The sequence below is a fragment of the Cucurbita pepo genome, chromosome LG18 (assembly GCF_002806865.2).
Source record: "Cucurbita pepo subsp. pepo cultivar mu-cu-16 chromosome LG18, ASM280686v2, whole genome shotgun sequence".
Lineage (NCBI taxonomy): Eukaryota > Viridiplantae > Streptophyta > Magnoliopsida > Cucurbitales > Cucurbitaceae > Cucurbita > Cucurbita pepo.
Window position 1 is genome coordinate 7,177,142 of NC_036655.1, and position 13,290 is coordinate 7,190,431.

Here is a 13,290-nt window from a genome sequence, read left to right on the forward strand (position 1 = left end):
GGAGTTTAATGAACAACAGGATTTTCTGAAAGTTCTTCTAATTCATCTTATAAGACAGTTTTATGGATAGAGAGTTCATTAAAGAATGTTTTGTTTAAGGTGAGTGTTTTTAAGCACTTGGAAAAGTCATTGTTTCACAGAGATTTGATATGCTGAGTTGCTGCTAAGAAGCAAAGGAGCAAGTGAATTCGAGCCAATGAGGATCAAGTTGTGTTGTGAGTAGGTGTAACAACATAAGCGTACTGCTACTAGATATTGTTCTCTTTGGGCTTCCCCTCAAGGTTTTTAAAATGCGTATGCTAGGGAGAAGTTTCCATGCCCTTACAAGGAATGGTTCGTTCTCTTCTCCAACCAGTGTGGAATCTCACAATCCACCCCCTTAAGGGCCCAACGTCCTCGTTGGCACACCGCCTGATGTCTGGCTCTAATACCATTTGTAACAGCCCATACCCACCGCTAGCAAATATTGTCCTCTTTGCTTTCCGTTTTGGGCTTCCCCTCAAGGTTTTTAAAACGCGTCTACTAGGAAGAGGTTTCCATATCTTTATAAGGAATATTTCATTCCTCTCTCCAACCGATGTGGAATCTCACAGTAGGTGATAGATGACTTTCGGCCGTTATCTCAAAATCGATTTGAAGGGAGCAAGACACACAGTATAATTGTTAACTTTTGGCATACCATAGGCATAACAAACTCATGAACTTTTTGGCAATTTGGAGGCATTTCAAGTTTCTCTGCTATACTTCTTAATGATTACATTGTCATATTATATATATAGCCGTCATATTTAAGTTCTCATCTTTAGGTACATTACATGAGAGGGTTCCCTTGAGAGACCTCTCTTTCCAATGAGCATTGCAGATAAGTTCCAAACAAAAACAGCAATCCTGTTTCACTTCGTACATACAAACAAACCATGTAGCCATAAACAAAATACTGATATTTCACAGAGTTGAGAGAGAAATAAGGTTGAAACTTATCATTCATGGGGGTGTTTAATAAAACCCAGATGATACCACAGACAAAGCCAACAGTTGGAAGATAACTCGTGGAATATGTTCCAGTTAATCAGTACAGGGATTTTAACTACCAAAGAATGAAACAATATGCAACATAATCTCTATAGAACAGAAAAAAACTAAGGAAATCTACCGGCTATCACTAGTGTACATGAAAAAATCATCAGCTGAAGCTGAAGTGTTACCTGGCTGTGTCAGCATTCTGTTTCTTTCTTGTTGTCAATCTTCTTTGAGTTTTACAATTCAAAAGCTATGGCTTCTGTCGAGAAAAACCTGGCTGTGTGGTTCAAAACAGAAAAATGAGATGAACAGATATGACGCTAAACGAGTTGACTTATAATGTCAAAAGAGAAACTGTACCTGACGAAGCATAGAGGGAGCAGCAGAAGGAGGAGGAGGAGGAGGCTCTGCAAGTACATGACTTCTGGTCTTCCTTCCATTTAATGTGGCAACAGATGGACTATTAGCTGTTGTTATGTCCCAAAAGCTTCGTTTCTTAGCTGTTGGAGCTGGTGATTTGAAACGGTACCTGGGGCTCTTCACTTCACCTATGCTTGGCTCCTCCTCCTCCTTTGGTCTTAAGCTAGTTCTTGTCCTTACCCTCTTTACGCCCTCTCCTCTCACCAACCCTGCTGTTTTCTTGCTTTTCTTCAACAGCTCATTGATATGATCATCTTTGTGCTTTAACTCCACAATGTGCTCTTTCTTTGCCTTCTCAAGCTCTGCTTCTAATCGTTTCACCGTGCGGTGAAGCTCTCGAACAGACGTTGGAGGAGTTAGAACAGATGGGGTTGGAGAAGCCACTGCAGCCAGGGATTGGGACTGTAAAGTAAGCAACTTCCGTTGTTGGTGAGCCAACTGCACACGCAATTCATGATTTTCTTTCTGCAAAGCAAGCAGTAGTTTAGCCTGATCCAATTCAGATTCCGGTGGCTTCATTATTTCCTCTTCTGCAACCTGCATTTATATGCATGATTTAAACAGTAAGTTTAGGACACTCTAAAGAACCATATCATATGAAGTGTACTGATCTCAAGAAGTTTGTTGGTCAAACCTTAGTTCTGATCTCTTTAGCACGATCAGCCCAATGAAGTGTATTTTGGGTTTCACCAAATGATAAGTCGCTTGGGCTAATATTTGCAATCATCACAGTGTTACAAGCTCCTCCTAATGAATCCTTCAGAAGTTGTGTGAGTTTTGAATTCCTATAAGGTATGTGTTTCTTTCCTTCCACAAGGGCATTGATGCAACTACTTAAAGCGAGTAGTGATCTGTTTATGTTTGCTCCCTCGAGAGATCTTAATGTTCTTTGATCTGTGGCAAGTGCCCTCTCTGACCCGGCGAGATCAATCAATGAGAGCTTCCCGACTCGGTTAACGATGTTCGTTCCACTGTCTTTGGCTCGATATTCAACTGTAACCTGCATTTTGCAGGAGCATAGAAACGTGAGGAAGTTTTTGTAGAGGATTGTTGTGGGAAGTTTACAACGGCTAATTAAGGAGATGATCGTGAGTTTATAAGTAAGCAATACACCTCCATTAGTATGATGACTAAAGCCATGAGAGCTAATACTCAAAGTGGACAATATCATACTACTGGGAGGGTCGTGGTTTCTAACAGGTTTTAAGGGAAAATCTTAAGCAAACCATGCGAGAGTTACCTGCAATATAGCATGGGAACGGGAAGAAGTTTCGTTAACTCGGGTTGGTTCGGTTGTTCGGTTTTGGTTTCCTCGTTGAAGCAAGGCCATCACCTGGACAGAACCCCAAAGAAGTGTGAGAAGTCCCGTCTCCATTTCATAAAATATCAAACTTTCAAAACTACAAGGGACTTAGAAAGTTACTTCGTCAGTGGAGTAAGCTCTATATTGTGTAATACCAGCTGCAACAATGCCCTGGAGTATTTGGAATAACCATTTAGCTGAACGTCAATCAAGATGTTTCAATTAAAAAACATAGTGCAGCTCTCATGAATTCCAAAATTGGATGTATTTGTCCAAATGAGTTCGAGTAACGACCCAAGCACACTGCTAGCAGATATTGTCCTCTTTGAGCTTTCTCTCAAGAATTTTAAAATGTATCTGCTAGAGAGAGGTTTCTACACCCTTGTAAAAAATGTTTCGTTCCCCTCTCCAACCAACGTGGGATCTCACAATCCACTCTCTTTGGGGCTCAGCGTCCTCGCTGGCACTCATTCCCTTCTCCAATCTCTTCTCCAACTGATTTGAGATCTCACAATCCACCCCCTTTGGGGCCCAGCGTCATCACTGGCACTCGTCTCCTTCTCCAATCCCCTCTCTAACTGATATGGGATCTCACAGTCCACCCCCCTTCAGGGCATAGTGTCCTCGCTGGCACTCGCTCCTTTCTCTAATCCCTTCTCCAAGGTGTGTGATCTCACAATCCACCTCCTTCGGGGCTCAGTGTTACAAATGGTATCAGAGTCAGACACCGGAAAATATGCCAACGAGGAGGCTGAACTCCAAAGGGGTGGACACGAGGCGGTGTATCAGCGAGGACGTTGGGCCCCGAAAGGAGGTGGATTGTGATCGGTAGGAGAAGGAATTAGATAGGGGAATGAAACATTCTTTATAAGGGTGTGGAAACGCCTCCCTAACGGACGCATTTTTAAAATTTTGAGAAGAAGCCCAAAAGAGAAAATCCAAATAAGACAACATTGGTTAGTTAGCATTAGCATTGAGCTTCAGCTTTCTTATACAAATCAATAAAATGTCATTAAACTCTTCTCATCTTCCCAGCTAAACAAATACAAAGAAGCCAGGTTGTGCCTGCCATTTGGTACAATACATATAAAAAGTAACACAACCAACAGACAAGGGGTGACAGTCAAAAGCATTAAAATTTCAATGAATTTAGTGCAAGTCATACAACGTACGACACAAACCTGCTTGTCTTGTCTGAGAACTAATGGCCTTCCTGGGGACAACAAATCTCTGACTGTTTCATTGTAAACCTCAATGTAAGAGAGGTGGACTCTATGGTTCCCATCGCAGCTCCTCTGCCTAATCTTGGTGAAGAGGTCTTTGATAGCCAAAACCATAACTCCAGGGCTCTCAACCGTTCCCAGCATTGTGTATGTCTTTCCAGCCCCAGTGGCACCATAACAGAACACAGAACCATTCCTTCCCTGCAGAACTGCTTCTACAACCTCTGCTGTCCTGCACATTCAAATAGGTACCCTTTTGAAACGTAGATATTAAGCTTTAAAATGCAACACAACCCATAATCAGTAAACGCCAATTCTTTTCTGATGAACTTACGTGGTGGCATAGACCTCTTGCTGATTGGTGGTGTCCGGAAATGAAGCGTCGAAGCTAAAATGACGCCCACGAAGCCTCTTAAGTCTCAAATAATCATTCTCATTAGCAAACTCTGTCAAGTAAAGATCTCTTCCATTCACTATTTTAACACAACACCTTGAACCCACTTCCTTTTCCTTCTTAGCCATTGGCCTTAGCCTCACAAACACCAAAATCCGGCTTTCTCCCAATTCCTCCACTTCTTGCAATTTCTTACACCCCACATTCTCCATCCTTTCCACTACAGACATCGAGTGCCCTAACGACAATTTCCTCGCGACATTCGTCGACAAACTCTGCTTTTTCGAGCACGAAAACCCGACAATCCGATCAGCTCCAACCACCACATTCTCCTTCACTTCACTCATCGGCAGCTGGGGTAGAACATAAGCTCTGGAAACAGTGGAATTAGGCATTGCATTTTCTCTCATTACATTCTCAAGCTTTGGCTCACCAATTAGAACTTCCCCTTTTGGTGACGGCCTCTTAAGAGCTGCAGAAGCAAGCTTCTGCTGCTCGTACAAAAGGGTTAATGCCTTCATCTTCTCTTTCAATCCATGGTGAAGACTTCTAGGTGGAAGATTCAGCTGCTGTTTATCTTCTTGACCTGGAACTGCATCAATATGTTCTTCGTTCATGATCCGAGACCGAGTCGAAACAGGCATTTTTCTTGGATTTTTCTCAATACCCTAACATACCCAGAAGAAATTCACTGGATCAGCTCGGAAAAACTGCTGATAATCCAAATGGGTATGAAAAAAAATGTTGGAAAGTGAAAAATTCTGCGGGAAAAACGAAGAACGAGTGATGTTACTGTTAGAGAATCTGGGCCGTTGATCTTATGGCGATGGACGGTTGATACTGAACCGGGAGTAAATGGGGCACTCCACTTTTTTGCTACTTCCAATCTCCGTCCCGGCAGAGTGGAGTGGATGGAGCAATAAATGGAGTGGCGGTAGAGATTTTTGCCCTTGGACAATTTTGAATTTATAAGTTCGCAACGGTCAAATTTTTGTCTTTAGATCCGAACCGTTTGTTACCTTTGAAGAGATGTGGGGTTGACTTCGAATGCTTCTGTCTGCATTGGATTACACTTTCGCGCTTTAATTTAAATGAAATTCGAAATATTAAAGACAAAAATATTTTTCTAATGAAAAGTGGAGTTCTACGGTGAAGCTAAGGTGCATCTACTACCATGCATCTCACTTTGGTTTACTGTTGATGAAGTGATTTGGGATAAAAAAAATGGACGGTGGAGATTTGAGTATAGAATATTTTTAAAAATTCATTAAAAGTTATAGATGTTATTAAGATCGTCCTGGTGAGTACATGTTTTAAATAAGATATGCGTAACTTTAAAATAATTAATTTTTAATATTTAGGATTTGATGTACAATTTTTAATATAATAAAAAAAGAAAATTAAATTTTTGGTTTAAGATAATTTGGAGGAGAAAGAAGTTTGGGATGATCCTGACGTTCAGGGTATTGAATGGCTAAGATTCATTCAAAACGCCAATTTGAAGGGACGCAAAATTAATGATTTAATATGTATATATATATATATATAAATGAAGCTTCCAAGACACAGCCAATCTCTAACCCCGCGGCAACAACCATGGCAACCAAGCTCATCATTCTCTGTTTGCTTTTGTCGGTATTGGCCGTAACCGCCACCGGACCCAAGGTTTCATACGCAAAAAAAATGGACCCCAAGACCCTTAAAATGGACAGACACTTCCTGGTCCATTTCCATCTCTATTGGCACGACACCGTCAGCGGCGCCAAGCCCTCCAGCGTCGCTGTTCTGCCGCCACGCAACAAGGCCACCGTCTTCGGTCAACTCAACTTGTTCGACAACCCTTTGACCATCGGCCCCGAACCCAGCTCCCGACGGGTGGGGCGCTCCCAAGGGATGTACGCGGGGACGGCCAGTGACCAAATCGGACTCATGATGGGCATGACCTTCGCCTTCACTACCGGGAAATACAATGGCAGCTCCTTCACCGTGTTCGGCAGGAACGCCATCACGGAGCACGAGCGGGAGATGCCGGTGGTCGGGGGAACTGGGAAGTTCCGGTTTGCTAGAGGCTATGCGTTGGCCAAAACTCATCATTTGAACCCGGACACGTTCGATGCGGTTGTTGAGTACGATGTTTATGTGTTGCATTATTAAAAATGCTTCCACTTTCTTTTCTATTATTATTATTATTGTTATTATTTTAGGAAATTATGTTTGTATTACCAACTACTTGTATCCAATGGGGCTAAATCGCTTCTCACTCAAATAACAACCACCATTTTTTGGCTGTCACATTTCGTGTCTGAATCTATCTTATAATAAATATAGAGTTACATGAATAAATTGAGATTATATTGTAGCATTTGAATGAGAGCAATTTTAAAGATATGATAATTAAAAAAAAAAAATTTGAAGTTGATACCTATAGTTTATAAGTAATCATACGTTGGTCGACAATGTGCAGCATGTCGAGAAGATAAGACATGCTGAAAGAATCAGTATTTCAAAGCATGCATGCATTCATGTGAGTGAATAAACGAGACAAGGTATCTAGGAATGTCGAGATATTAATTTTTGAATATTTATTTTCCTATTGAATTTAATTACCCCTCCTTTTGCCATAAGAATCCAATTCCTCCTTATCCCATGCTACCAATAAATAAATAAATAAATATATATATATATATAAAGAAAAAGAAAAGGGACAAACAAACAATTTTTTCAATATTAGATAATAAAAATAGTACATTTTTTAATATTTTTTTTAATATAAATAAATCATATTAATTAAGCTATTACAACTTTTTACAATAAACCATAAAAATAAAATAAAGTTAAAATATTACATTTTTTTTTAATTAATTAAGATATATTTAGATTGAAAAAATATTTAAAAAATAGAGTTTATATATTTAATATCTAAAATTATAAAATTAGTTAATGAATTTAATTAAAAATGAAAAAAAAAAAAAAAACTTTAATTTAATTATTGTTTAAGAATAGGGAATTTAGGGTTTGGGGCGAGAAATGGGTGAATTTGGATGCGTCAAAATTGATTGCATCCGTGTGGTGAAAAGGAAGGGATTGCTGTAATCGCGTCCATTTCCTGTCTCTGTTGTTGTTCTTCTGATTCAGTTGGCTATGGCGGACGCTACATAAGCAACCAATTACGCTCTTCTCCACTGAACCCACTTCTTCTCTTTCTCCCTTTCTACCTCTCTGCGTGGATTCTGGTAATTCCCATGCCAAAATATTCGCGGATCCATCGCTAGGTCTTCATGGATGCTCGCCGAGGCTCCCGCATCGTCAACCCCAAAGTTCGTCAGGTCGGATTCTTCACCCTCGACGCTCCTAATTCCCCTGACCGTTCCCTCTCCGGTCCGCCCAACTGTGTCCCTTCTCAACAATCCCTCTCTCCTCCTACCAATTCCTTGTCTCCGGTTATGATCCCCCCTCCCCGTCATCTCTCCGATAACCTTGCCTCTCGCTCTGCTGTTCTTCCTGTTCCGGCTCCTGCCAATTGGAGGAATTCTGCTGATCAGATTCCTGTTGGCAGCTATAACCCTTCCGAGACGCTGCTTGCGACGTCCCCTATGGCGTCGCCTTCCAGTAGAATTGAGGACGAAGAGCTGGAGATGTCGGAGGATTCCTCCACCTCCGTTTGGTATCGCCGGAGTGGTTCTGGGAAGATTGCCTCGAGCTTTCCTGGCGTTGGAATCCACATGGCGGCCAAGTCGTCCGAGAACTCGCAGGCGCTGCCTCTTAAGGCGTTGGAACCTAATAAGCCTGCTGGAGTTTCAGGTGACGTTGCATGGCTTTGTTGGATGGAATTTCATCTCTACTCTTTCCCTCTTTTTCTTTGATGCAGGGGGGGGGGGGGGGGGGGGGTNCTGTGCTAATTTTGGGCCTCTACCTCTCTGTTTTGAGGTACAACATTCTAATGCAGTATTGACTTTATTCATCTAATTGTTACGTTTTTTGCTGTACGTTTCTTTTTCATTTCAATTGGAAGATGGAGGTTGTGGCCCTGTTTTCATTTCCTGCACTTTACTGAATCCATTCTATGTCTTCTTTTATTTTTTTCTTTATTTGTTTGGATACAACCAGTCCTTACTTGGGTCGCCTACAAGCTCTCCTATGTTCAATAAACAATTTTTTTATGGCCACCTCTTCAGATTTAAGGTCATAATTTCGTGGTTTAACGGTGTTAGAGCTATTTTTTTGGTGTATATGGATAGAAAGACACTACAATTTTGATGCGTAGTCGAAAAAAGAATTGAGGGGAAGGAAATGAATTTTGTGGAGTCTTGAGGAAGAAAGAAGAGTTGAGTATGAAAAAAGCTTGGGCAATATAAGAACCATTAGAAGAGAGGTTGCAGAAAATTCAAAGAATGGGATAGGGAGGGGTATACTTTGACACTCACGCACATCAACCTATTTGGGTGGTCATTTGTCTTACTTTTCCTTTAAAGATGTGTGTAATAGTTGTACCCTCTAACTGCAGCTCAATCTGTTTATGTGCCCCTCAAAATTGTAGTAGATGGCGGACCTTGTAGAATGGTTGGAAGGTGTAATATTGGATTATTCTTATTTTCTGTTGTTTATTGCATAAAACTAGCATATACAACAGTAAAAAAAACATTAAATAATCCACTTTTGATAGGAATTTGTCAATTCTTTTTTGATTCTGACGTGCTTGCATGATCTGGCCGTAGTACCCAATTTTGTACTCCTTCGATATTGATGGCCCAAAGAATTCTTGGAATCAAGGATTAGAAAAGGAAAAAAAAAAACAATGAAATTCTACATGGTCGTGAACATGCTTCAATTTGCTTTCTGTCACTGGGATTATTGATTTCTCATTTCACTGCTCTTGCAGAAAAGAACGGAGGGGCATCCACAGAGGTACAGAATCGACAACCACCATCAAATTCGAAACCCCTGAAGGCAAAAACAACAAAGGCTGAAAGACGAGCTCTACAGGAGGCACAACGAGCTGCAAAAGGTTCAATTTCCATTCCAATCATTTTAAATGTACTTGGAGCAATATTGTAGTGTTGATTATTCAGAAAAACAAATCTGGTCAGCGAGGAGGCACTCTTTTGAAGTTAAGAAATGTAGAGCGTTTAGTGGGTTCAATTTAGTGCATCAATAAATCGGAGTATTTGTAGATATTGATAATTCCTTGTCTTGTGCACTTAAAAATTTATAATACCTGGATTAGCTAATTTCATGAGTAACTTTTCAATGGGTCTCACTGTTTCCTTTTATTTGTTTATTAATGTTATAGAAAATTTTGCAAGAGCTTTTTATATAGTAGTTAGTTCATATGTTTATTTATTTTTATATATATATATTTTGATATATGGTTCATTGGTTTAATAAAAGGTGAGGCGAATAAGTCAGGTAATGCTCCTGGTAAAGCTGTGAAGCAGTCATTGGCTATGAAAGATAACAATGCGACGCCTTCGGTTGCACCTACTGACAAAAGAGGAGGTGATCGCACACTTGATAAAGAAAGGAAGAAAGATGCTCCCCCTCCACGAATGCAGTTTGATGATAAAAATAGGGTAGAAAAGGCTAAAAAGCGAGCAGTTTTCAACCAAACTGAAGCTAGAAATAGGGTCGAATTATTTCGCCATTTGCCACAATACGAGCAGGGAACTCAGCTTCCTGATCTCGTGTCAAAGTTTTTCCAACTTGACCCTATTCATCCTGCCATTTACAAGGTGCTTTTTTTTTGTGGGGGGGGNAATTTACTCTTGACTGGAGAATACTACAAGCATGGAATCTGTTTAGTACAGAAGAACTTGAATTAAATAGGATAATTTGTCCATGCTATGAAGAATACAAATAGTAAGTCCACCAGAATGCAAAACCTTTACATGATTCTTACTTTTCCCAATTCAAAAGAACTCATAGCTTTGCCTGTTTGATTAAGGACTGTTATGTTTTCTGATCCAATATTGATGACTATTGACTGTAATTTTATTTTTATGGACCTCATGCACCCACAACATGGTGATTTGCACGAATGGCTTCTTTATATGCCAACATTTTTGTTATTTTATAGATGAAATAATTAATTAATTGTCTTTACTTTATGCTTATCCATGATAAATTTTTTGACTATTGTTTGTCTAATTTAGTTGCATATTGATACTTTATCAGGTTGGTTTACAATATATGGCCGGAGATATATGTGGAGGCAATGCTCGTTGTATTGCTATGCTTCATGCATTTCAACAGGCTATCAAAGACTACTCAACTCCGCCACAGAAGGTTCTGGGTAGAGATTTAACTGCAAAAATTGGTGGCTATGTGTCATTCTTCAACGAGTGTAGGCCACTATCTGTTAGCATGGGAAATGCTATTAGGTTTTTGAAAAACCGCATTGCCAAATTACCATTGAATCTTCCGGAATCTGAAGTAAAAGCTACGCTTTGCTCAGATATCGATCGCTTTATCAATGAAAAGATTATAATAGCGGCTGAGGTCATAGTTAGACATGCTGCTACTAAAATAAGGGATGGAGATGTTCTTCTTACATATGGATCATCGTCTGTTGTAGAGATGCTTCTATTACATGCCCATGAACTTGGAAAAGAATTCCGTATTGTGGTGGTGGATTCCCGTCCAAAACAAGAAGGGCGAGCATTGCTTCGTAGGCTCATAGAGAGGGGCCTAAATTGTACATACACTCATATCAATGCTATTTCTTATGTGATGCATGAAGTGACGCGAGTTTTTCTCGGGGCTGCTGCAGTATTATCTAATGGAACTGTATATTCAAGAGTGGGAACTGCAGCTGTTGCCATGGTTGCTAATGCATTCCGTGTTCCAGTCTTAATCTGCTGCGAAGCTTATAAATTTCATGAAAGGGTACAGCTTGACTCAATATGTTTCAATGAATTAGGTATATATTATCATGTTATCTTCTCCCGTATTTCCTTCCAGAAGAGGGAAAATGGACAATCTCTAAGCATTTTCAAATTTTGCGCAGGTGATCCAGATGCTATCTCAAAGGTTCCCGAAAGGAAGGATATAAATTATCTAGATAATATGACTGCTAAAGAACAATTGCAACTTCTAAATTTAATGTAAATCAATGATTTGACTACGATATACTATAACTAGTTATTGTACCTGGAAGTGACGTATTCTAACTTTGTGTTGTACTGTCTCAGGTATGACGCTACTCCTTCAGATTACATCTCAATGATTGTCACAGATTATGGCATGGTAAGTTTAGTTCAATCGATATACCTCTCTCTGTCTCAGGCACTTGTTCAGATACGTTCCTTTATTCCTGCTTGTTATACTTCGGATGGTTCCTCTATAATCTTTTCTTCCCTTTCTTTAGAGGTGTAATATTTGGTGCATCTCATTTTTTTTGTTTCTCCATTTCCTTGATGAAGGTTACCACTGTCTGTATTTTCTAAAGCTGTTCTTAAAATTTCAGAAAAATTCTGAAAATAAAAAATAGTAGTTTTCAGCGTCCTTTTAAGCTCCATTTGAAAACCATGATTAAGGAACGGTGAGAAAAAATGAACAACAAACCAAATGGTTATCAGCTGATATCTTTTTACTCCTACAGTTTCTTTTGTTAATTTCTCTGTGCTGATTGATTCTAATTTCTATCCAGGTTGATTCTAACTTCTCTCTTCTCTTCTTCTTCCTCTTATCTCTCTGTTCATATATTTTTAGCATCTCTCCCTTGTCTATTTGCACACTGACACCCCTTTTTATAATGTAAGAGTTGATGTTCAGTGGTCGAAATTGAGACGGTAAGAGTTTTGGGTTTTGCAGCCTTGAGTAAAAATTGTTTCTTATTGTTCTGAACTGTAGATCCCACCTACAAGCGTGCCGGTGATCGTGCGCGAGTATCGGAGAGAGCACCTATGGATATAAGGAAGTTGAAAATGACCCTTCGTTTTGGAAGGATGGTTTACTTGTGCTAGGATGAATGATAGAGATGTTTGTTGCATGTGACCGTGCAAGAAATAGCCGAAGCATGCTGCAAGGAGTTTTTTTTGAATCACAATCTGGACTTAGATACAAACTTTTGGCTTTTATTATGCCTTACTGATTCAAATTTTGATTTTGGTAAATTAACGGTTAGCTAAAGAGTGCGATATTGTTGCCTCTCCTCACAGTTTTCCAGGTGGTGTTCTTCTGGGAAAATATACTATGGCAGAGTAAGGTTTGAAAAGGTCGATGTTTATTGGTCGGTCGGAACACAATAAATAAATCATCAACTTTGTAGAATTTATTTGAATCAATGAATGAGATTTTAATTGTTCCTTTATTAGTCTAATGGGAAATTTGAAGGGAAAAAATCATGTTTTAAGTTCAGTTCTACAATCTTTCACTTGTGTTGCAATGTCTTTAGTACATGTGATTATAGTTTTTATAATTCACTCATGGACCTAAGAAGTTGGTTCCTTTTATTATTATTATTATTTTTAATTCGATTGGGAGAATTCAGACATTGATATTGAAATTAAAGCATCCATTCGAAATATTTGTTTGGGTTGAACACGTGCACTCCAAATGTTCGGTTGGCTTAAACACGTCCCCTTGCACTCGAAATTTAAACACGTCCCCTTGCACTCGAAATTTAAACACTGTCCCCTTGCACTCGAAATTTAAACACGTCCCCTTGCACTCGAAATTTAAACACTGTCCCCTTGAAATATTCGTTTAGATTGGGTTAAAGACTGCACTTTTTTTTTTAAAGTATTCATCCATATATCTAGAAAATTGAAATTTTGAATAATAATTTCCAGAGATCTCAACATTCCCATCTTAATTTATTTTTTACTTTTTTTCAAGACAAAAAAAAAAAAAAAAAAAAAAAAAAAAAAAAAAAAAAAAAAAAAAAAAAAAAAAAAAAAAAAAAAAAAAAAAAAAAAAAAAAAAAAAAAAAA

At 39.1% G+C, this 13,290-nt stretch overlaps 3 protein-coding genes across 3 annotated transcripts; 2 read left to right on the plus strand and 1 right to left on the minus strand.

Moving 5' to 3' along the window:
- Positions 1-1,035: 1,035 nt before the first annotated feature.
- LOC111779734 (kinesin-like protein KIN-8A) lies at positions 1,036-5,279 on the minus strand. Its single transcript, XM_023659855.1, has 7 exons — positions 4,301-5,279; positions 3,925-4,198; positions 2,864-2,914; positions 2,681-2,773; positions 2,075-2,440; positions 1,381-1,977; positions 1,036-1,297 (listed from the first exon to the last, which is right to left on the minus strand). The coding sequence occupies exons 1-7, from the start codon at positions 5,002-5,004 to the stop codon at positions 1,271-1,273; spliced, it is 2,112 nt and encodes a 703-aa protein (XP_023515623.1). The 5' UTR covers positions 5,005-5,279; the 3' UTR covers positions 1,036-1,270.
- A 670-nt stretch (positions 5,280-5,949) lies between these two features.
- On the plus strand, positions 5,950-6,619 carry LOC111780663 (dirigent protein 22-like). Its single transcript, XM_023661129.1, has one exon. The coding sequence runs from the start codon at positions 5,957-5,959 to the stop codon at positions 6,512-6,514; it is 558 nt and encodes a 185-aa protein (XP_023516897.1). The 5' UTR covers positions 5,950-5,956; the 3' UTR covers positions 6,515-6,619.
- A 761-nt stretch (positions 6,620-7,380) lies between these two features.
- LOC111779810 (probable translation initiation factor eIF-2B subunit delta) lies at positions 7,381-12,671 on the plus strand. The gene is made up of 7 exons (XM_023659969.1): positions 7,381-8,161; positions 9,240-9,365; positions 9,749-10,089; positions 10,532-11,276; positions 11,364-11,460; positions 11,548-11,602; positions 12,209-12,671. The coding sequence occupies exons 1-7, from the start codon at positions 7,639-7,641 to the stop codon at positions 12,269-12,271; spliced, it is 1,950 nt and encodes a 649-aa protein (XP_023515737.1). The 5' UTR covers positions 7,381-7,638; the 3' UTR covers positions 12,272-12,671.
- Positions 12,672-13,290: the final 619 nt, after the last annotated feature.

What these genes read in the sequence shown, in the direction of transcription:
- LOC111779734 (XM_023659855.1), bottom strand. Translation starts at nt 5,004, where the DNA reads ATGCCTGTTTCGACTCGGTCTCGGATCATGAACGAAGAACATATTGAT. An exon ending in TTCTCAGACAAGACAAGCAG is followed by an intron (nt 2,915 to 3,924) that starts GTTTGTGTCGTA and finishes CAAATACTCCAG; the next exon opens with GGCATTGTTGCAGCTGGTAT. An exon ending in GTTCCCATGCTATATTGCAG is followed by an intron (nt 2,441 to 2,680) that starts GTAACTCTCGCA and finishes TGCAAAATGCAG; the next exon opens with GTTACAGTTGAATATCGAGC.
- LOC111780663 (XM_023661129.1), top strand. Translation starts at nt 5,957, where the DNA reads ATGGCAACCAAGCTCATCATTCTCTGTTTGCTTTTGTCGGTATTGGCC.
- LOC111779810 (XM_023659969.1), top strand. Translation starts at nt 7,639, where the DNA reads ATGGATGCTCGCCGAGGCTCCCGCATCGTCAACCCCAAAGTTCGTCAG. An exon ending in TTCATCCTGCCATTTACAAG is followed by an intron (nt 10,090 to 10,531) that starts GTGCTTTTTTTT and finishes ATACTTTATCAG; the next exon opens with GTTGGTTTACAATATATGGC. An exon ending in TTGCAACTTCTAAATTTAAT is followed by an intron (nt 11,461 to 11,547) that starts GTAAATCAATGA and finishes GTACTGTCTCAG; the next exon opens with GTATGACGCTACTCCTTCAG.